This window comes from Neoarius graeffei, chromosome 1 (assembly GCF_027579695.1).
Source record: "Neoarius graeffei isolate fNeoGra1 chromosome 1, fNeoGra1.pri, whole genome shotgun sequence".
In the NCBI taxonomy this organism is placed as follows: Eukaryota; Metazoa; Chordata; class Actinopteri; order Siluriformes; family Ariidae; genus Neoarius; species Neoarius graeffei.
This window is the reverse complement of record NC_083569.1, coordinates 114,681,038-114,704,626: the sequence shown is the minus strand read 5'-3', so window position 1 is coordinate 114,704,626 and position 23,589 is coordinate 114,681,038. Positions and strand designations below refer to the sequence as shown.

The 23,589-nt window shown below is 44.1% G+C and overlaps 2 protein-coding genes across 2 annotated transcripts in view; one reads left to right on the top strand and one right to left on the bottom strand.

Annotated features, from left to right (window-relative positions):
* The window catches only part of LOC132882167 (uncharacterized), a 244,013-nt gene extending 232,096 nt beyond the window's left edge, over positions 1 to 11,917 (top strand). The window contains exon 4 of the mRNA XM_060915445.1: positions 11,908 to 11,917. The gene's annotated coding sequence lies outside the window, so the exon portion shown is untranslated. The remainder of the gene's footprint in view (positions 1 to 11,907) is intronic.
* The window catches only part of LOC132882146 (obscurin-like), a 181,504-nt gene that overhangs the window by 4,533 nt on the left and 153,382 nt on the right, over positions 1 to 23,589 (bottom strand). The window contains exons 13-20 of the mRNA XM_060915420.1: positions 16,141 to 16,398; positions 14,867 to 15,115; positions 14,648 to 14,761; positions 14,174 to 14,266; positions 13,933 to 13,983; positions 9,937 to 10,011; positions 6,148 to 6,237; positions 394 to 449 (exon numbers count right to left, since the gene is read on the bottom strand). Of these exons, the coding sequence (XP_060771403.1) occupies positions 394 to 449; positions 6,148 to 6,237; positions 9,937 to 10,011; positions 13,933 to 13,983; positions 14,174 to 14,266; positions 14,648 to 14,761; positions 14,867 to 15,115; positions 16,141 to 16,398 (986 nt within the window). The remainder of the gene's footprint in view (positions 1 to 393; positions 450 to 6,147; positions 6,238 to 9,936; positions 10,012 to 13,932; positions 13,984 to 14,173; positions 14,267 to 14,647; positions 14,762 to 14,866; positions 15,116 to 16,140; positions 16,399 to 23,589) is intronic.

Sequence of the window (23,589 nt, the reverse complement as noted above, 5' to 3'; positions counted from 1 at the left end):
CATTTCTCCTGATATTGCCATCGATGGTGGTACAAACTACTAAACAGTTTGAAGCAATGACCACAGCAACAATTTAGGAAGTTATGAGGCTTGTTCGTAAGTTCATAATGAACTATGATGTGACTGACCAAGCAGAATGAGATGATGGAAAGTTGCCTAGATAGCAACTAAACTAACACAGATGAACTCTTCCAGTCACCATAGATTCTGAGAGGCAGGTTTTTGTGGACATGGATATGAGGGTCAAGGAGAAACATGAACACAATATTTTTGTTGTCACCTCATAACTGCTTGTGGTCAAATTCTGCCCAATGAGCACCCACCTTTAAACATGTTTTTTACCTCATGGTGTTTGGATTGCCTTTTAGGCATTATAAATGTCATGAGTTTTACCTTCATGTTCTGCTGAAGCTCTGAGTATACAGTATCCTCAGCCAGACTGGCTCTCTCTAGTTGGGAACAAGAAACAAATCCTTGATTAATTTCCTGAATAAAACTCCAGCTCATCTAAACTGCTTAAGGGGGGAAAAAAGAAGACAAGAAACACCCGACCCAAAAATAGAGATGACCTGAAGGCTGCTGTCAGAGCAACCATGGCTTTGGTAACACCTTAGCAGTGATCGCCTCCATGCCACGCCACATTGATGCAGTAATTCATGGTAAAGGAGCCCCCACCAAGTATTGAATGTAGAAATGAACATACTTTTCAGAAGTTGGACATTTCTGTATTGTAAATCATTTTTGAATCGATCTTAAGAAATATTCTAATAATTTGAGATACTGGATTTCTGATTTTCATGAGCTGCAAGCCATAATGGATTTGGATTTAATGTATGTGAACACCAAGGATGCATATAGCTCATCACCCCTCCCCCCGCTGGGCTGTTCTGACCACAATCTGGTTCACTTGTCCCCTACATACATACCTATGGTGAATAAACAACCACCCACCAAGAGGTATGTAAGGAGCTGGTCTGAGGAGACCAGTATGGCACTGAGGGACTGTTTTGACACCACGGACTGGGATGTGTTGTGTGAACCTCACGGGGATGACATTGATAGCCTAACAACCTGCATCACGGATTACATTAATTTCTGTGTTAACACTATGCCAGTCAGGAAGGTACGGTGTTTTCCCAACAATAAACTTTGGGTGACCTCTGAACTAAAAGCCCTAATAACGAGAAGAGAGTTTTTAAATCTGGCAACATGGAGGAGAGTGCAGAGGGAGCTGAAGAGGGGGATAACGAGATGCAAGGACAGCTACAGGAGGAAGCTGGAGGAGCACCTCAAGGGGAGCAACACCGGAGAGGTATGGAGAGGCCTGAAAACCATCTCTGGCCACACAAAGGACAGTGGGAGGGGGCATGTATCTGGGGCCAGGACTGGGCAAATGAGTTGAATCTCTTTTTTTTTTCAACAGTTTTGACTGTGCCACCCCACCCTCCCCCACTCACCATAGTCCTGACCTGTCTGTGATATCACTTCACCCCCCCATAATACCTCTGACACCAACAGCTCCCTCCTCACACCACATCACCCCCCTCCGCTCCCTGCCAGACCAATCCACACACTCCACCCCCGACCTCACTCTACAGGAGTCACACCTCGGCTACACCCCTCGCCTCTCCATAACAGCTGATCAGGTGTTGAAGGAGCTGAGGAGGATCAAGACGAGGAAAGCTGCTGGCCCTGATGGTATCAGCTCCAGACTGCTTAAGGACTGTAGAGATCAACTCTGTGGGATTCTTCTGTACATTTTCAACCTGAGCCTCAGTCTGGAGAAAGTTCCACTTCTGTGGAAAACATCATGTGTGGTTCCAGTTTCCAAGACTGCGCACCCCAGGGAGCTCAACCACTTTTGGCCAGTAGCTTTAACGTCTCACCTAATGAAGATCATGGAGAGGATTGTTCTCTCCCACCTCCGACACCTGGTGAACAGCAAGATGGACCCCCTGCAGTTCGCATATCGACCGGGCATTGGTGTGGATGACGCTGTCATTTACCTGCTCCACTGGTCACTTTTGCACCTGGAGGGCACTGGGAGCACTGTGAGGATCATGTTCTTTGACTCCTCCAGTGCTTTCAACACAATCCAGCCATCACTGCTTAGGGCAGGGGTGTCCAAACTGATCCATAAAGGGCCGTGTGGCTGCAGGTTTTCATTCCAGCCATGCAGCAGCACACCTGACTTGGCTCATTCAATCAACTGAACTGTCTTCACACAGTCAAATACTTGCAGCCACACCCACCCTTGATTAAAGGGTGGGTGTGTCAGTTGATTGAATAAGCCAAATCAGGTGTGCTGCTGCATGGCTGGAATGAAAACCTGCAGCCACACGGCCCTTTACGGATCAGTTTGGACACCCCTGGCTTAGGGAGAAGCTGGAGGGAGCTGGTGTCGACTGCCACCTGGCTGCATGGATCATCGACTACCTCATTAACAGACCACAGTATGTGAGGCTCTGTGACTGTCTCTGATGTGGTAGTCTACAGCACAGGGGCTCCCCACAGGGTACAGTGCTGTCTCCTTTCCTCTTTACACATCTGAATTCAGCTACAACATGGACAGCTGCCACCTCCAGAAGTTCTCAGCTGATACAGCCATCGTTGGACATGTGTCAGAGGGGGACAATCTGGAGTAAAGAGAGGTCATCACCAACTTTGTCGCCTGGTGCGAACTGAACCACCTGTGCATCAACGCCAGCAAGACGAAGGAGGTGGTGATCGATTTCAGAAGGACTGCTCCTCAAATTGCACCAGTGAACATCCAGGGTTTGGACATTGAGATCGTGGAGGAGTACAAATACCTGGGTGTTCACCTCAACAACAAACTAGACTGGACTAATAACACAGATGTCCTGTACAAGAAGAGCCAAAGTAGTCTCCACCTGTTGAGAAGACTGAGGTCTTTTGGTGTGTGCAGGACACTGCTTAGGACTTTATATGACTCTGTGGTAGCATCACTGATTTTCTATGCTGTGGTCTGCTGGGGCTGTGGAAGTTCAGAGAGGGACAGGAAGAGACTTAATAAACTGGTCAGAAGGGCTGGCTCAGTCTTGGACTGTCCTCTGGACTCCATTGAGGTGGTGGGTGAGAGGAGGATGTTAGCCAAGCCGACATCAATCATGGATAATCCCTCTTACCCCCTACATGAGGCTGTGGGGGCTTTAAGCAGCTCTTTTAGTAGTAGACTGCTACACCCACAGTGTAAGAAGGAAAGATACCGCAGGTCATTCATACCTGCTGCTGTCAGACTGTATAACACCCACAACTTGTAATGTAGCACCAATAACCTGTTTGTCGTTATACTTGCACTACTTCACCACTACTACCTCTGCCATCTCTCATCGATGCAATTATGTGCAATAATATAGGCCTTAAACTATTTTTATGCATACATATATATTACACGCAGAGTCTGCCTGTAATGTGCAATTTTTCCGAGCCTCTCAATAAGGCAATTTTTCTATACTTTTTCACGGTAGATAATGCAAATATCCCTCTGTATTTAAAGGATATGGGACATGAAACATAAAAGCACGCTATATCAGTTTCTTTCCATTAAAAATGTGAATTAATTGCATCAACAAATACAAAATAATCTATTAAATTCAGCAAAATCATTATATTCGTGATGATTATATGGCATTTCTGCTCGACTTCCAATATGCATTTTTTGCAACAGGAAGAGCCGCTGTCACGTGATCATACGTCACAAAAACTTTCGGGCACAGCACAAGCGGGTAGATGAATGGAGAAGTGGATGACAAGAAAATTGTTTTTATAGTCTTTAAAGTACATTGGACATCATACATTGGACATCATGGTGTATTGTGCTGCTTATGGTTGCAATAATTCCAATGGGAAATGCCCTGGAGTAAGTTTTTTTGCATTCCCCAAGGACCCGAAGCTGAGGAAAGTGTGGGCTCACCTGCGCATGCGCAGTAGGCTTGGTAGGACAACTTTACAGAACACCTGTTGAAAAAAACTTTGCACCTACTGTTTCCCACAAACTGTATTCGGACCATTTCACTGAGGATTCTTTCAACATTAATACTCAGGTACTGAGCGATATTAATTCATGAAACAGGAAGCATAAGGATGAGAAAAAAAAAAACAGTTCAAATCGGGAAGCCGCGCACACCTGCGCCAGGCTGCACAAATGCGCACAGCTTCCCGACCCAAACCGCCTCTCTCTCATCCTTACACTTCATGCCTCATGTTCCATGAACCAACATCGCTATTTTATTTTTTTTTAAATCGGATCTGCGCGATTCAGCCGTGAAAAAGGCGGCATCCGCCGAAAGGCGCGCTGGATGCATCCCTGTTTGCATCCCTGCACGGAGGCCAGGGGACAGGGCAGGAATATTTTTGTTGATATGAGTGATCCGGTGCGATTTCGCAACCCCCCTGTTGAAGACCTCTGCGCTAAGCGACTGAAAGCCGAGGTAAGGATTAGTATTATAATTTTGGGTGTATCAATTATTGATTATCATAATTCTGACTCGTTTCGCCATTTTGAATGTTTTCATCTCGGACTCTGGAAGCATTGTATCTCAATCAATCTCGAAAAATATCAGCAAAAAAAAACTAGCTTGCAACGGACTTTAGCTAGATCTATGATGAACTTTCAATGTATGATACAAAAATAATACTTCTTTCAACAGATCATTAGCCTTTGAGCAGAATTGTTTTTAACTTACCAGGAAGTGTTATCCAGCCGACCGCTTTCAGTTTCATGAGGGCTGAATGAACTCTCTCTCTCAGAATCATCTGACCCGTCAGAGTAAAGACAAGATCCATGTTCATGTGAATTTCCAGCTATCGGTTCGAATTGATAGGGTCTAACTTCATATCTCTGTGAAACATCGGGAATGTCACTGTCGATGGCGTCCATTTCGGTAACCTGTTTACATTAGATTCCCAAGCGCTGGCTCCTTGGAAAGTTTTTGTGACGTCACGGGTCACGTGACCACCTAGCTCATTAACGAATCCTTGTTTTACGCTGATGTATAGAAAAACTTGAATAATGTGATGATTTTCACATTTTTGACGCCCTGCAGTGATTTAGATGGCATTTCTTATGTCCTTTATACATAATTATACCCAGGTAAAAATCCATGTCCCATATCCTTTAATCTTTCGTTTGCCTAATTTTTATTTCAGTGTTATTTATCTGTATGACATTTTCTTGCTACTGTAACACATGAATTTCCCCGATGTGGGATGAATAAAGTGAAATCTAATCTAATAATCATCAAAATTAAAACAAAAAAAAGGCTTGAAATATTTCACTTTGTGTAATGAATATAGATATGAAAGTTTACCTTTTTGAATTCAATTATTTAAAAAAATGAACTTTTTCACAGTATTCTAATTGTTTGAGCTGCATTAGTATTATGTCAACAGTAAACCTAATATTGAATTATTTTATGATAACGGGCTGCCTAGCCAAGCCTTTTGGGTTAATCAATTCTCACTGCCTCTGTCAAAGTTGGTGTCATGTTCACGCACGTGCACTGTAACGGATGTCAGATTAAACTTGGGTTCCAATCCTCTCCTCAGCATCGACTGAAAATGCAGCAAAAAGTGCACTGTCTGCTGGTTTATTCTGTTACTTTTCAGTCCACCACATTCAGTCTGCCACTTAGTACTGTATCACTTTCAATATTAAAGTGCACATGAACACCAGACCACTCTTATGAGATTGCTACCTTTGAAAATTCAACCCAGAGGTGGGCAAAACCGTGCCAGGTTGACACTGGTATGATAAAAAACAAACAACAACCACAGCTACCTGTACAACTAATAAAATTGAAAATGGGTATGTTAGATTTATGGTAGATATGCAAACGATCAATCATCAACAACAGTCAATAGTATCAGCGGTGCCGAGGTGGTGGGGGCCCCAAATCAAAATCTGCTTAGGGCCCCATAAAATCTTGGCCTGGCTCTGGGGGAATAAAACCCTCAGGGATGTGCTATTATAGGAAATGAAAATCCACTACTTCACACTATCCTGTTCTTGACGTTTCCCTGTAACAGCACATCAGTGACTGTTTTGTTCGTGACATCATAGCATGACACAAGAGTAGTGTGCAGATGATCCATGATACAAAATACATTTTCATTATTTCACTCTACCTTTTACTTTCTTCGATTTTTTTGGTGGTTTTAGTTCAATCTCAGCATAAGTCACATCACCAACACCTGCACCTTGTTCAGCATCAGCACCTGGAGTAGCAGAGAACAAAACCATCCCAGTGATCTTTAGCCGTGTAATACATCACTCATAAACAGAAACACAAGTCATGATCCATCTCTGGCTAAATCTACACTGAACACGAGCTGCTTTTTTAAAGAGTAAATCTTTAAAGGGACAGTCCACCGTACTTCCATAATGAAATATGTTCTTCTCTGGATTGAGATGAGCTGATCCGTACCTCTCCGAGCTTTGCGCGACCTCCCTGTCAGTCAGACGCGCTGTCACTCCTGTTAGCAATGTAGCTAGGCTCAGCATTGCCAATGGTATTTTTTGGGGCTGTAGTTAGATGCGACCAAACTCTTCCATGTTTTTCCTGTTTACATAGGTTTATATGACCAGTGAAATGAACAAAGTTCAGTTACACAAATTGAAACTTGGCGATTTTATATGCTATGGAAAGTCCGCACTATAATGACAGGCGTACTAACACCTTCTGCGCGCTTCGACAGCGCATTGATACCTTCACTCAGGAGTGAAAGTATCAATGCGCTGTCGAAGCGCGCAGAAAGTGTTAGTACGCCTGTCATTATAGTGCGGACTTTCCATAGCATATAAAATCGCCACGTTTCAATTTGTGTAACTGAACTTTGTTCATTTCACTGGTCATATAAACCTATGTAAACAGGAAAAACGTGGAAGAGTTTGGTCGCATCTAACTACAGCCCCAAAAAATACCATTGGCAATGCTGAGCCTAGCTACATTGCTAACAGGAGTGACAGCGCGTCTGACTGACAGGGAGGTCGCGCAAAGCTCGGAGAGGTACGGATCAGCTCGTCTCAATCCAGAGAAGAACATATTTCATTATGGAAGTACGGTGGACTGTTCCTTTAAACTCTTTTAGTTTCCTTTATCATTCAGTTTGTGGCATCTTTTTAATTTGATGCATAAGCTATCGAACTCCCACTAATGCATAACATGGGTCTAAATAGACCCGCATTCATTTCCAATGTAATTCCAAGCATTAATGTTATATTCACTCTCACAACTTCTAAAACCAATACAATTAATCCCATTATACTTATAAAAGTAATTATTTAGGTACTCCTTAATGTAAGGAAAGTGATTTTTTATTTTTCTACATGGATTTGGAATTACTACACTAATTTCTAGACATGGGTCTAAAAAGACCCGCATTCATTTATAATGGAAATGTAAGTTGTTGTTGTTTTTTTCCAGTTACAACTTCCACAATTATTATATTTTAAATAGGAAATGGATTAAAATGTCATAAATTAGGTAGTTTTCTATGTACAACACTATTATTTATTTTATATATTATAAACAAGCACAGACAAATAATTGATCTATTATTGCAGACATGGATCTAAAGTGACTCACATTAGGAACTAAAATATATTTGCAACTGTTTCCAGTCAGGAACACAAATACTGCGGACCACTGTTGATCACTGTTGACCTGTTGATTGTGAAGAATCAGAACTTCAAAACTCCAAAATGACATGCCAGAGGTCATACAGTACTACAATAAAACCAAAGGAGGCGTGGATCTCATGGACCAAATGGTCCAAACATACACATCAAAGCGGCGAACAAGGAGGTGGCCTATGGTGCTCTGGCAAAATGTGGTCGATGTTGCTGCTCTGAACGCATTCACTGTTTTTACAGCACATCACCCTGATTATATGGGTGGTGTGCCAAATGCCCGGCGCCTCTTCATCAAGGAATTGGCTCAAGAGCTAATCATGCCTCACATGAGGAGGCGACTGGAGACCAGTCTCCATCTGCAGAAGCATGTCATTCAGGCAATGGAGATGTGTGGCTTACAGAGGCAGTTCATCCAGCCACAGGAGCCAAACCGTGTCTTGCAGAGTAAGAGAAAGAGGTGCAGCCTGTGTCCCTATGCGCGAGACAAAAAAAGTGTCTCACTCATGCTCCCGATGTGCACGGCCTGTGTGCAAAGAACACAAATTCACTCAGGTGATTTGTGAAATGTGCAAGAACTGAGAAAGCTGTAACAATGTAGGTCAATACTGACCTTTTCCCATGATTATATGCAGTTTTACTTAGTGTATTTACATACCAGGTCCGTTTTATAGTGGTTCACTGACATTATCAATTTACTGTTTAGTATTCATATTTTACAATCTCAGTCACAGTCATTTTACTGTTTTACATGTTTTATGTAAAACATTCAGAATTCATTCAGAATTCATTCAGAATTATAGAATCAGAATTATATTCATTCAGAATTATTTCTGAATATGTCATTCAGAAAATAAGTTCTTGTTACAGTAAGTCTTTGAATAAACTCTTTTCATGCAATGCTCCGAATCAATGTATTGTTTTATACTTTTAAATAATTTAAATATCATAAGTCAGATATGAAATAATTGTAATTTTGAATGATTTAGAAGTCCCAGACAGGGGCCATTTGGCCTTTTTACCTAGAAAACCCACAAGAGGGCCAATTGGCCCCAAGTCCTCCCTGTAGACATTCATTTTGTTATGGAAATGTGGCTGTTAGTTACCTTACAGCTTAGAAATGAAATCTTACAATGCCTGTTGAATGTTGAATCTCTGCATCTTCGTTCCTTGGAGAGGAGCTTCTTTCACCACAAAATTCTTGAGGGAACTGAAGCGATAGTCCATGTGCACTGAGTTATTTATCCATCAAACAATTGTCTGGTTGCAGTCACATGAGTCGTTATGGTCACATGGGACATTCACATGTTCACATTTTAGAATAGAATGTGTTTTTATTCCTCATTCTCACATTCACACAGAAGTAGCCAACATGACTTCACCACTGAAGTGTGAAGTGTGTGAAATGTAACCTCCTCACCCCACACACTGCCACTAACAGCCTCATTACCATAACAAAATGAGTGATTAGTGTATTGGGGAAAAGCGGTCGGGCCAAATGGCCCCTATGTGGGTCTTCTAGGTAGACAGAAAAATGCTGGGACTGCTATACATTTTTGCCAAAGAAAATACTGCAAAGAACTGATCCTTGAACAGTATTACATAGAAAATGAAAGCGGGTCTTTTTAGATCCATGTGTCTAAATAATACATAATTATGTAAAATGTCTTCTACTTCAAAGAGTAACCATAAAGTATGAAAATTAAGTATTGGTGCTGGGAATAAATACTCCATAAATCATAAAAAGATGCATTATTGCATGAGGAATCAAGATCATTTTACAATATAGCTAAGAAAAACTAAGCCTTTGGTGAAATTGCATAGAAAATGAATACGGGTCTTTTTAGACCCATGTTATGCATTAAAGGGGTATTAACAAAAAAGGTATTTTTACGTAAAATGCAATGATGCCAAAAATGAAATGAAGCTTTCTAAGGGACATAAACAAGTCAATTGAGGAATTAATGGAGTATTGAGCAAAAAAAATGTATTATGATAAAGATATAGAAAATTTTAAACTCTGCCGGGTCTATTTAGACCCATCTTATGCACTAAAGGGTTTTAATGTGCGATATCTTTATGACTTGTACTCGGTAGATCACATCACTGCTTTTAATGGAGCCTGTGATGGAACTGATTCTTCTGATCTGGAGGAAAAATGCAGACCCTGGATCCTGATATGTTTATGTATTAAATTATTGAATGTGCTGAAAATTTCAGGTGTTATTTGCTGACTTTGTTTCTCAACAAATGCATGAAATGTCCCAGCATTAAAAACACTCTACCATTGTTCCTGTTTGCCTTCTTTTTCTTCGTGACCTTTGCGTAAGTGGCTTCGCTGCTCTCAGTTGCAGCTTCACCTGAACACAGTGCAGTGTGTTAATCACAAGACACTTCTGTACTTTACTGTATCAAGTTAATCTACAGTTAAGTCACCTAATGTAAGAGGAAATGTCTGATATGAAATAAAGCTACATTGGTGCTTGAAAGTTTGTGAACCCTTTAGAATTTTCTATATTTCTGCATTAATATGACCTCAAACAATCAGATTTTCACACAAGTCCTAAAAGTAGATAAAGAGAACCCAGTTAAACAAATGAGATTAAAATATTATACTTGGTCATTTATTTATTGAGGAAAATGATCCAATATTACATATCTGCGAGTAGCAAAAGTATGTGAACCTCTAGGATTAGCAGTTAATTTGAAGGTGAAATTAGAGTCAGGTGTTTTCAATCAATGGGATGACAATCAGGTGTGAGTGGGCACCCTGTTTTATTTAAAGAACAGGGATCTAGCAAAGTCTGATCTTCACAACACATTTGTGGAAGTGTATCATGGCACAAACAAAGGAGATTTCTGAGGACCTCAGAAAAAGCGTTGTTGATGCTCATCAGGCTGGAAAAGCTTACAAAACCATCTCTAAAGAGTTTGGACTCCACCAATCCACAGTCAGAAAGATTGTGTACAAATGGAGGAAATTCAAGGCCCTGTCCACACGGCAACGGATTCAGGTGACTCCGATACAATTGCTTATCGTTTAGGCCTGGCGTCCACACGGCGCCGGCGTTTTGGGTGCCCAAAACGCAATCTTTTTGAGAACGGGTTCCAGAGTGGAAAGATCTGGCAACGTTGCCGTTGTGAAGTCGTCTGGATGAGTAAAACGGATTTGTTTACGATGACGTCACAACCACATGACTGTGAATGCTTCACGCCGGGTAGAAGTGTAACGAATATCACCAGGAAAAAGCCTTACAGAGCACTAGTGAGAGTGAAACATGAGCTTGGATATTATTATTATTATTATTATTATTATTATTATGTTCAGTGTTAGTTCACAGTAGTAATGCAAGAAGCAGAATAGTGACAGTAATAGTGAAGCAAAAACATGCAATTGTACAAACACTGCAGCTCTACAGCAAAATATTCATTTATAAAATGGTCTGATTCTTAACACCAGTAGTGCCAATGATCTCATTGCGATGCGATGCGAGTTGTCAAGAAATCCTATAACTTGGTTCATGAAACGCGCTTACAAAATATTTTCACTGTGAATATTTATTGTGTAATGCCTGGTGCAAAGTGAGAGAGAGAATAGCCCTTAGGGCAGAGTCAATCCCGCCAGCAAAAATAAGGGGAAAAAAGGAGCGATCTCACCTCTTCAGATGATGGTTTAAGTCCTACAATACATTCCTCAAAAAAGGGCGTAGAAAAGCAAATTAATCCATCAACGTGTATCATTCAATTTATTCCGGACAATTAAAGACGCCGCCTTCCGCGTACGTCATCCTCGTCGCCATTTTGGAAAGGTCAAAGCGGAGAATAAAGATTAGCTGCGTTTAACTGTACCAACAGGTTTACCGTCCAAAGGAGATCACATGGGATTACCTTTCACAGGTGAGAAACAGCAAATTAATCCATCAACGTGTAGTATTCAATTTATTCCGGACCATTAAAGACGCCGCCTTCCGTGTACGTCATCCTCGCCGCCATATTGGAAAGGTCAAAGCGGAGAATAAAGATTAGCTGCGTTTAACTGTACCAACAGGTTTACCGTCCAAACGAGATCACATGGGATTACCTTTCACAGGTGAGACTGGAAAAATACTTTTCATTGTATTTGGTCATTATAATGTAATTTTACGAACAGATTTTCCTGACTTTGTGGCTAATATGAAGTCTCGCGCATAATAGTTTATGCGCATGCGTCCTTACTTCTATTCCCATACGAAAAAGAACAGTAAAGAACTTATAAGAGTTTACCACTGTCTTAGTAGTAAATCCTTATAAATATAAGGATAAATCCTTATAAGGATTTATAAATAAATATATATGCCATGTATGATTTACTCCTGAAAGTGGCCCATTTTGCATTTTCCTCATACAAATTTTTTATGAAAATCTAGTATGTATGAAGTGAACATTGTGCATGTTTTTTACAGATAATGTGTATGATGAATTACACCGTCTTTGTATGCTTCATGTAATGTTTGTAGTTTTAAATTATATTTTACAGTTTAAAATGTATATGCCTTTTATATGTAAATCCACATATGTTTGTGTTGGATTTACATATAAAAGGCATGTACATTTTAAACTGTAAAATATAATTTAAAACTACAAACATTACATGAAGCATACAAAGACAGTGTAATTCATCATACACATTATCTGTAAAAACCATGCACAATGTTCACTTCATACATACTAGATTTTCATAAAAAATTTGTATGAGGAAAATGCAAAATGGGCCACTTTCAGGAGTAAATCATACATGGCATATATATTTATTTATATTTATAAGGATTTACTACTAAGACAGTGGTAAACTCTTATAAGTTCTTTACTGTTCTTTTTCGTATGGGTTGTTCTGGTGTGTCCGAAGGGACCGTCTTACAGCGCCCCTAGAGGTGTGGCATGTGTATTGCATCGTTTTCAGCAAGCGTTGCGTTGCCATATGGACCTGATTTCTACTGATCGTTGCCCATTTGGAGGCGATATTTTTTTTAAATAACATCACGTTGCCGTTGTCGTGTGGATGTGGCCCAAGACCATGGTTACCCTCCCCAGGAGTGGTCGACCAACAAAGATCACTCCAAGAGCAAGGCGTGTAATAGTCGGCGAGGTCACAAAGGACCCCAGGGTAACTTCTAAGCAACTGAAGGCCTCTTTCACATTGGCTAATGTTCATGAGTCCACCATCAGGAGAACAATGAACAACAATGGTGTGCATGGCAGGGTTGCAAGGAGAAAGCCACTGCTCTCCAAAAAGAACATTGCTGCTCGTCTGCAGTTTGTTAAAGATCATGTGGACAAGCCAGAAGGCTATTGGAAAAATGTTTTGTGGACGGATGAGACCAAAATAGAACTTTTTGGTTTAAATGAGAAGGGTTATGTTTGGAGAAAGGAAAACACTGCATTCCAGCATAAGAACCTTATCCCATCTGTGAAACATCTCATCTCATCTCATTATCTCTAGCCGCTTTATCCTTCTACAGGGTTGCAGGCAAACTGGAGCCTATCCCAGCTGACTACGGGCGAAAGGCGGGGTACACCCTGGACAAGTCGCCAGGTCATCACAGGGCTCTGTGAAACATGGTGGTGGTAATATTATGGTTTGGGCCTGTTTTGCTGCATCTGGGCCAGGACAGCTTGCCATCATTGATGGAACAATGAATTCTGAATTTTACCTGCAAATTCTAAAGGAAAATGCCAGGACATCTGTCCATGAACTGAATCTCAAGAGAACGTGGGCCATGCAGCAAGACAATGACCATAAGCACACAAGTCGTTCTACCAAAGAATGGTTAAAGAAGAATAAAGTTAATGTTTTGGAATGGCCAGGTCAAAGTCCTGCCCTTAATCCAATTGAAATGTTGTGGAAGGACCTTAAGCAAGCAGTTCATGTGAGGAAACCCACCAACATCCCAGAGTTGAAGCTGTTCTGTACAGAGGAATGGGCTAAAATTCCTCCAAGCCGGTGTGCAGGACTGATCAACAGTTGCGGGAAACGTTTAGTTGCAGTTATTGCTGCACAGGGGGTCACACCAGATACTGAAAGCAAAGGTTCACATACTTTTCCCACTCACAGATATGTAATATTGGATCATTTTTCTCAATAAATAAATGACCAAGTGAAATATTTTTGTCTCATTTGTTTAACTGGGTTCTCCTTGTCTACTTTTAGGACTTGTGTGAAAATCTGATGATGTTTTAGCTCATATTTATGCAGAAATATAGAAAATTCTAAAGGGTTCACAAACTTTCAAGCACCACTGTACCTGTTCCACTCGTATCTGCCTGAGCCACAGTGTCGTAAATGTGTTCAGTTCCTACAGAAAAAAGAACAAAGATTCAGTGAATTTGTTATAAATGTGATTGTAGATTACAAAACATAACAGATTTCAAACAAATAAAATGTTTTATTATTATGAGATTATAATTTTACAATGGATTTCAAAGAAAGATGTGAGTTTCTATGAATAAATGTAGAAATAAACAGTCACTGAGACAGTGTCTGACCAGCCTGAAGTGGTGTGTGTCCTGCCTGAGAGTCTTCAGCTCCTGACCGCCTCTGATTCTGATCTGATGTCTGATTGGTTTTCTGCTGCTTTTCTATAGAGGGAGACAGATTCTACATCTGAACAGGGTGTAAATAGGAACAGAAACACTTTATTTTACACAGCCCTGATTACAGCGTAATGAACAGGGAGAGTATGATATAATTCTAATAACAATATGGAGTTAGAGGAGTGAAACTACATGTATGAACTGCACAACCTGTAGTAAAGTCATATTTCCAACTAAACTTAATGATTTAACAAAAACCCAGATTCTATTATGAAACCAGGTTCAGTATGACAGATCTCACACCCACAATAATTACTGAGAATTTGCCCAAAACAATCAAACTATTATGTGATGCCTCATAATTTTCTTTATTCTTTAGAAATTCTGATGATATTCAACATAAAATAGCAAAATCAGTTATCAGACCTTTCTTTCTTTTGTAGGACCACAGTAGGATCATTAAGATCAGTAACGCAATGAACAAAAATCCCAAACCCACAGCCACTCCTACTGTTCCACCACTGGATCTAAATCCTGGGACTGAGGAGAGAAAGAGAGCAGAATTTAAGCTTTAAACACTGTACAACTAAACCATGTTATTAAAACTAGAATGAAATACAAATAAATTCACACAAGGTTTCTCACGTCTGACTGAGACCCAGCTTTTCAGTGACTCTCCTCTCTCTGGGTGTTTACAGTGGTAGAAACCTTCATGTGACTTTGAGACCTTATGGATGATCATCTCTTTTGTAGTCTGTGTCTGGAGGACTGATCCAACTTTATAGAAATCAACTCGGAGGTTTGAGGGCTTTGGGTTTCGATATAAACAGCGTAGAGTCAGAGGATGTCCCTCAGTCACAGGATGGACAGGACTCTCCAGGATCACAGCACCATCTACAACACAGAAAACCACATTTACAAAATAAATAAATATTTTCTCTCATTGATCGATATTGAATGTATAAATAACCTATATACAAACAGACGGTAGAGAAACTGTCACACATGACAGCACTGAGCACTGAGCCATGTACACTTCCTTTCCCCTCACTCCACAACGTCTACACTTTACTGGTGAGTGAAGGTGAAATTCACAGGACATTTCTCATCACCAAACTCACTGATATGACTCAGGTTGCCACCTTGCACTCTCTATTACAAACACTTTTAATACCAGAACATATTAATCAGAAACCAAGCACAATGAGTTCACTGCACACAGCAGCAATCAACATAAACAGAGAGAAATAAAATGCTTTGTGACATCCCTGATTGATTAATACTCAATAAAATACTCGTTTCATTATCATTATCAGTGTGGGTATCTGTAAGCATGGACTCGTACTCAGTCTGGAAAGTAACAGCAAAAACATATCCATACTCAGAATTACAGAAATTACAGGGAATGTACTGAGAGAAGGGCGGCATGGTGGTGTAGTGGTTAGCGCTGTCGCCTCACAGCAAGAAGGTCCGGGTTCGAGCCCCGTGGCCGGCGAGGGCCTTTCTGTGCGGAGTTTGCATGTTCTCCCTGTGTCCATGTGGGTTTCCTCCGGGTGCTCTGGTTTCCCCCGCAGTCCAAAGACATGCAGGTTAGGTTAACTGGCGACTCTAAATTGACCGTAGGTGTGAATGTGAATGGTTGTCTGTGTCTATGTGTCAGCCCTGTGATGACCTGGCGACTTGTCCAGGGTGTACCCCGCCTTTCACCCGTAGTCAGCTGGGATAGGCTCCAGCTCGCCTGTGACCCTGTAGAACAGAATAAAGCGGCTAGAGATAATGAGATGTACTGAGAGAAAAAATTCCAGATGTTTTTGTCTTCTTGAACAGTTTTTCCCAGCTGGAAACTCAGAGTTCTGAATATTCTGTAATGAAACATTTCCCTTTTCCTTTAATAATAAACACACTGCATGAAGACTCACCCTGCACTGTGATGTTAACAGGATTCCTGTTTTCTCCAGATTCAGAGTGACACCAGGAAACTCCAGTGTAGGATGTGGAGAGGGAGCTGATTTTACATGGAGAACAATCTAACACTCCCTCACTGTGTGTGTATCGTCTCACTGTCCATCCAGTAGAACGACTCTGGTCAGTAGAGTTACAGCTCAGTGAGAGAGAGTCAGAAGTAAAGTGTTGAGTTCTGTTGGGATTGATGATCAAAGAGACTGGAGGAGATTCACCTTAAACAGAGAAGAGAGTCATGTAAATAAGAATCAGTGCAACATGCAATAAGGATATACAGTAAGTGCATGTGTTCAGAATTCTGTTTATTAATCCAGTAATTAAAGCCACACAGTCCATAGCATGGGTCATAACACAGAAAAGTTTAACCCCAGATAATCCTTCCTCATTGTAGATTACATTCGACCAGCACATACATTTACATAGTGCAAAGTTCAGAGCCATGTTTAGTTTGTGATTGCCATTGCTGTGTTTAGACCCTTTTGGATTTTGCCTATTTGTATTGTGTTTAATAACAATCTAACATAATGACATCATCTGAAGAAAGAAACCTTTATTTGTCACATGCACACTTCAAGCACAGTGAAATTCATCCTCTGCATTTAACCCATCTAAAGCAGTGAACACGCGCGCACACACACACACAGCAGTGGGCAGCACAGTCAGGGGTTCATTACCTTGCTCAAGGGCACCTCAGCCCAAGGCTGTCCCACATCAACCTAACTGCATGTCTCTGGATTGTGGGGGAAACCAGAGCACCCAGAGGAAACCCACACAGACATGGGGAGAACATGCAAACTCCACACAGAAAGGCCCTTGCTGGCCGCTGGGTTCAAACCCAGAACCTTCTTGCTGTGAGGCGACCGTGCTAACCACTACACCACCGTGCCCTGTACCTGTAAGGTCCTCTGAATATCCATATCTGTGTTTGTATTATGGGGCTTTTCCACTACCAATGCCGCTGAGTTGGGCTGAGCCGTGCGGTGCTGAGTCGAGCTGGGTGGGGCTGTTGGGGTTGCATTTCGACTACAACCGTGCTGAACCGTGCTGGCTGGAAGTGGGTGGACACATTGGGTGGAGTTAGCGAAAGTGGGTGGACGTCACGTGATGTCGTTAGGCGGCGCAAACAGTGACATCAGTGACCTTTTAAGCGGTAGTCTCACGACCCAGATCGTAAACAATAAACATGGAGGACATGGAGTCGTTAGTGTTGCTGGTCTTGGTGCTAGTTTTCTGATCTTCTTCTTCTTCTTTGTCGTAATTTTTCTTCTTCCGGGTTTACGGTGTTTACAGATGGTGGTTAAAGATCCCAGCATGCTCGCGGGGCATGTGAGGACACTCCTCCTCACTAATCAGTGCACAGGGGAGTGTCTCCTCACGCCCCTAGCCCCACTCGGCTCGGTTGGGCTCACTTCAGCCTCACTCCAAAACCGTGCGAGTTTTGGGTGCTGAGTAAGGCTGAAGTGAGCTCAGTCGTGCTGCTCTGAGGTAGTTGAAACGCGAGCCTGTTAGGACTGGGACTGTTCTGGCCTCTAGAGGCCGCTGTTATGTTTATCTTGTCATGTTTGTTTTGGCCTCTAAAGGTCGCCACTGTGTTTTGTGTTTGTCTTGATTGCCTGTTTCCTGCCCCGCCCTGTTCCTTAATTAGTTTGTGTATAAATACCCCTCTGTTTGTTCCCTTGTCACGGAGTCTTTATGCTATGCTGTCTAGTGCTAGTTTCCTCTGTCCCATGTATCTTGCCTGTGCCCTTGTGTTTTTGATATTTTTGCTTTCTTTGGACTTTGTACCTTTTTGATCTTCTGAGCGTTCAGCATTTTGTCTTTCCTTTTGTTTTTGGACATTTAACCTTTGGATATTTTTATTTTTGGTTTATCTTCTGAACTTTTGGATTTTCTTTTTGTTTTTTTCCATTGGATTGTAAATAGTGTAAATAAACTGTTTTTTGATACTCTACTTTCGCTTCACGCCTCTGCACTTGAGTCATCCCCCTGGTGGCCTAGTGGGGGTTTGCTGGATTATCACACCAATGACCTGGGTTCGAATCCCAGCAAAACCCTAACAGAAAGACTCTGTCATGACTGACTCAACAGAGGCTGCTTCAACTGTCTACCCAGCCAACCTTCAGGGAATTATGGCAGCTTCGGAGCGACCATGAGCCATGCTTGCCATGAGGTACTGCTTCAGCAGATTGGGAAAACCCTGGCACAGCTGACTCCTTTGCCCGCATCTCCTGATCCGGCTCGTGCTCCACCATCTGCTCCAGTGCCTCCCGCCACGCTGCCTCCTTCACCTCACGAACCCAGCCTTCCTGCACCACAGAGGTATGACGGCAAGTGCAGTGAGTGCCGGGAGTTCCTTACCCAATGCCAACTCACCTTTGAGCTTCAGCCTACCACCTACACTACGGATTGCCGCAAGATTGCCTTTGTGATAACCTTGTTAGCTGGTAAGGCTTGGGCAACGGCCATTTGGCAGAGACAGGGACCTGAGTGCTCTGATTTCAAGCTGTTTAGGGTGGAGATGCTTCATGTCTTCGATCAGGCAGACGCCAGTAAAGATGCAGCCAGGAAGCTCATGTCCATCTGGCAAGAAGGAAGCATCGCAGACTACACCATCGTGTTCCAGATGCTTGCAGCAGTCAGCGGATGGAACGAAGCAGCCCTGGTTTCAGCCTTTCACCATGGTTTGTCTGACCCCATCAAAGACGGCCTGGCCTCTATCGGATGCCCAAGTGACCTCGAAACTCTGATCTCACATTCTACTCATCTTGACAACAGGATTAGAGAGCGCCGCCACGTCCTGAGCTTCCCCGGCCTCAATGCCTCGACCTGGAGCCCGTCTACCTCCTCCAGTGACTGTCCAGAGCCCATGCGAGTTGGCCGTACTCGTCTCTCCGAAGCTGAAAGGGAGCAGAAGGAGGGACAAGTGCTGCATCTACTGTGGCAAGCCTGGCCATTTCCAAGCTCTTGGGAAAAGGACCGCCCGTCCAGCCGAGGGAGGGTTGTGACGGGGCCTACCCTCTCTCCCGAACTCCCTGGCCAAGGAGTCTACATTCCGGTCTCCATCTCCTGGGGTGAGTCTGTCCACTCTTGTCAGGCCTTGTTAGACTCCGGGGCGGCTGGAAACTTTATGGATGTTCACTTCGCCCAAAGTATCAATGTCCCGACTGCACCTCTTGAAGTCCCACTGTCTGTGTCTGCCCTGGATGGCCAAGCCTTAGGTGACAGAAGAGTCACCCAAGTAACTCCTCCAGTCTCAAGGTCACAAGGAAGAAATATCCCTGCACCTGATTCCTTCACCAGAGTTCCCAGTTATTCTAGGTCTTCCTTGGCTTACCCGCCACAACCCTCGTATAGACTGGGTCACTAGCCAGGTTGTGGAGTGGGGTCCTGCTTGCTATGCCTCTTGTCTGCTCTCTAGCTCTCCTGTGTCTCCTGCCGAGCCTCCTGATCTCACCGAGTTATCTCAAGTTCCCACAGAGTACTGGGATCTCAAGGAAGTTTTCAGCAAGAGCAGGGCCACCGTTCTTCCTCCGGACTGTGCCATCGACTTGCTCCCTGGGACTACCCCTCCTCGTGGCAGACTGTTTTCCCTCTCTCAGCTAGAATGCAAGGCCATGGAGGAGTACATCAAGGAAGCCTTGGCCTCTGGGTTCATTCGACCCTCCACCTCACCCACTGGTGCTGGCTTCTTCTTTGTCGGAAAGAAGGATGGGGGGCTCCGGCCATGTATTGATTACAGGGGTCTGAACAAGATCACTGTACACAACCGCTATCCCCTTCCGCTGATGTCCACAGCGTTCGATCTGCTCCAAGGTGCCACTGTCTTCACCAAATTGGACTTACGGAACGCATACCACCTCATCCGTATCCGTCAGGGAGACGAGTGGAAGACTGCCTTTAACACCCCGTCTGGGCACTACGAGTACCAGGTGATGCCCTTCGGACTCACCAATGCACCAGCTGTTTTTCAGGCCCTAATCAACGTCGTCTTGAGGGACATGATTAACCAGTACGTTTTTGTCTACCTCGATGACATCCTAATCTTTTCCAAGACCGTGCAGGAGCACCGCCACCATGTCCGCCAGATTCTCCAGAGGCTGCTACAGAACAATCTGTTCGCTAAGGCCCAGAAATGCGAATTTCATGTTCCCAAGGTCTCCTTTCTGGGTTTTATTATACGGACAGGCCAACTCCAGATGGATCCAGCCAAGACCCTGGCCGTCCGGGACTGGCCCACCCCCAAGTCCGTCAAAGAGGTTCAGCGGTTCTTAGGATTTGCTAACTTCTACCGCAAGTTTATCAGGAACTTTAGTTCTGTAGCAGCGCCCATATCGGACCTCACCAAAGGGACAGGTGGATCGTATGTCTGGTCTCCTCAGGTGGAAAAGGCGTTCAAAGACCTCAAGCACCGCTTCTGCACGGCACCCATTCTGGTCCTCCCGGACCCTTCGCAACCCTTCATCGTCGAGGTGGATGCCTCGGACAGCGGCGTCGGCGTGGTCCTCTCTCAATGCTCGGAAGGAAGGCTGCACCCCTGCGCATACTTCTCCCACCGCCTGAGTTCTGCGGAGTCCCGGTATGACGTGGGGGATCGAGAACTGCTAGCAGTTAAACTGGCCCTTGAGGAGTGGAGGCACTGGCTGGAGGGAGCGCAACATCCATTTTTGGTCTGGACGGACCACAAGAACCTGGAGTACCTCCAGCAAGCAAAGAGACTCAATCCATGACAGGCTAGGTGGGCCTTGTTTTTCAGTCGGTTCAACTTTACCCTATCATACCGCCCCAGCTCCAAAAACACCAAACCTGACGAGCTTTCCAGGCTGTTCGCTCCCACCAACAGGGAGAGCGAAGTTGGGCCTATTATCCCTGTGTCCCGGATTGTGGCCCCTGTCCGCTGGGGTATTGAGGAGGCCATCCGACGAGCCCAACGCCAGGACCCCGGTCCTGGGACAGGGCCACTGGGCCTCTTGTACGTCCCACATCAAGCCCGGGCCAAGGTTCTCCAGTGGGGTCACTCGTCCCCTCTCACCACCCACCTGGGAGCTCGAAGGACCCTGGACTTTTTGAGAAGACACTTCTGGTGGCCAAGCATGGAGAAGGAAGTGAGGTCATTTGTCCTTTCCTGCGAGGTGTGCACCAGAAGCAAGAACCCACGACAGCATCCCCAGGGCCTCCTGCATCCTCTGACCATTCCCCGGCGTCCCTGGTCCCACATGGCAGTCGATTTCATCACGGGTCTCCCTGAGTCACAAGGTAACACTGTCATTTTTGTCATAGTTGACAGATTCTCCAAGGCCTGCCACTTTATACCACTGTGCAAGCTCCCTTCTGCTCTTGAAACAGCTAAACTATTGTTTGATCACGTCTTGCGAGTCTTTGGTCTCCCACAGGATATCGTCTCTGACCAGGGGCCCCAGTTCTCCTCCCGAGTGTGGCACGGGTTTTGCAAGCTCATCGGAGCCACTGCCAGCCTCTCCTCTGGGTTCCACCCACAGTCCAATGGCCAGATGGAGAGGCTCAACTAGGACCTGGAAACCACCCTGCGAGGCCTGGCTATGGATAACCCGACACCTGGCTGCCATGGGCAGAGTACGCCCACAACACCCTGCAGTCATCGGCCACCAAGCTGTCGCCATTCCAGTGCCAATTCGGGTTCCAGCCACCTCTGTTCCCGGACCAGGAGGAGGACACGGGCGTGCCCTCGGTCAACCAATATGTGAGACGGTGTCGCAAGACCTGGAGCAAGGTCAGGAGGACCCTCATCCAGACCTCCAGAACCAACCAGACTCAGGCCAACCGCTATAGAAGACCTGCCCACGCTTTCCACCCTGGGCAGCAGGTTTGGCTGTCCACCAAGGACCTTCCGCTGTGGGTGGAGAACCGCAAGCTTGCTCCTCGCTACATTGGCCCCTTCAAGGTGGTGCGCAGGGTGAACCCTGTTGCCTACCAGCTCCAGTTGCCCCGGACTCTGAGGATCAACCCCACATTCCATGTTTCCCTGTTGCGGCCCGTACTGACGTCCATGTATGCCCCTGCCCCTAGGAATCCCCCACCCCCCTGCATCTTCCAGGGTCAGACTGTGTTCACTGTGCATCACCTGCTTGACTTCCGCCGAGTCTGCGGTGGGCTTCAATATCTGGTAGACTGGGAGGGCATTGGCCCTGAGGAACGCTGTTGGGTCCCCGCCTGGGACATTTTAGATAAAGGACTTTGTCAGGACTTCCATTCAGCCCATTCGGATCGCCCTGGGAACGTCAGGAGACGCTCCTGGGAGGGGGTGTCCTGTTAGGACTGGGACTGTTTTGGCCTCTAGAGGCCGCTGTTATGTTTATCTTGTCATGTTTGTTTTGGCCTCTAGAGGCCGCCACTGTGTTTTGTGTTTGTCTTGATTGCCTGTTTCCTGCCCCGCCCTGTTCCTTAATTAGTTTGTGTATAAATACCCCTCTGTTTGTTCCCTTGTCACGGAGTCTTTAGGCTATGCTGTCTAGTGCTAGTTTCCTCTGTCCCACGTATCTTGCCTGTGCCCTTGTGTTTTTGATATTTTTGCTTTCTTTGGACTTTGTACCTTTTTGATCTTCTGAGCGTTCAGCATTTTGTCTTTCCTTTTGTTTTTGGACATTTAACCTTTGGATATTTTTATTTTTGGTTTATCTTCTGAGCTTTTGGATTTTCTTTTTGTTTTTTCCATTGGATTGTAAATAGTGTAAATAAACTGTTTTTTGATACTCTACTTTCGCTTCACGCCTCTGCACTTGAATCATCCCCCTGGTGGCCTAGTGGGGGTTTGCTGGATTATCACACCAACGACCTGGGTTTGAATCCCAGCAAAACCCTAACAGAGCTGTGTTGGGCTGAAAAAGGGTAGTGGAAAAGGCCCATTAGTGTTTAAACCTGAAGTATTTATGGGTTTGTCTTTCTGAAAAGTTTCCTGAAAACAAACAAAACAACCCCAGAATTTTGTGCCTCTTGTGAACATCTTTGTATCTGTTAAGAACACATGATCGGGGTGGGTTTCCCAGTAATGTTGCCCTTTAGAGCTAAAGAGCGAGTTGAGAGACTGAACTCACTCGTAAGAAGGAATCTGAAGAGCATCTTTGTAATGCGCATCCTCGATACAGGCATTAGTAGTTGCTAAAGGCAATTGTACTGTCGTTGCTGAAGGCATTAGTAGTTGCTAAATCCAGTAGATAAGGTCACATAGCATTCATTTTTAACCAAAATCTAATGAAATATAAAGTGTTTAAAATAAGAGAATGTGGCAGCAGGGGCGTGGCCAAGCGTCAGTCTGTGACCGGAGGGTGGAGTCAGGGAAGGTAAGTGGCAGAATCACTGCACCTGAGGTAAGTGGCAGAATCACTGCACCTGAGATTGATTAATGAGGTTGATTCTCTCTCTCTCTCTCTCTC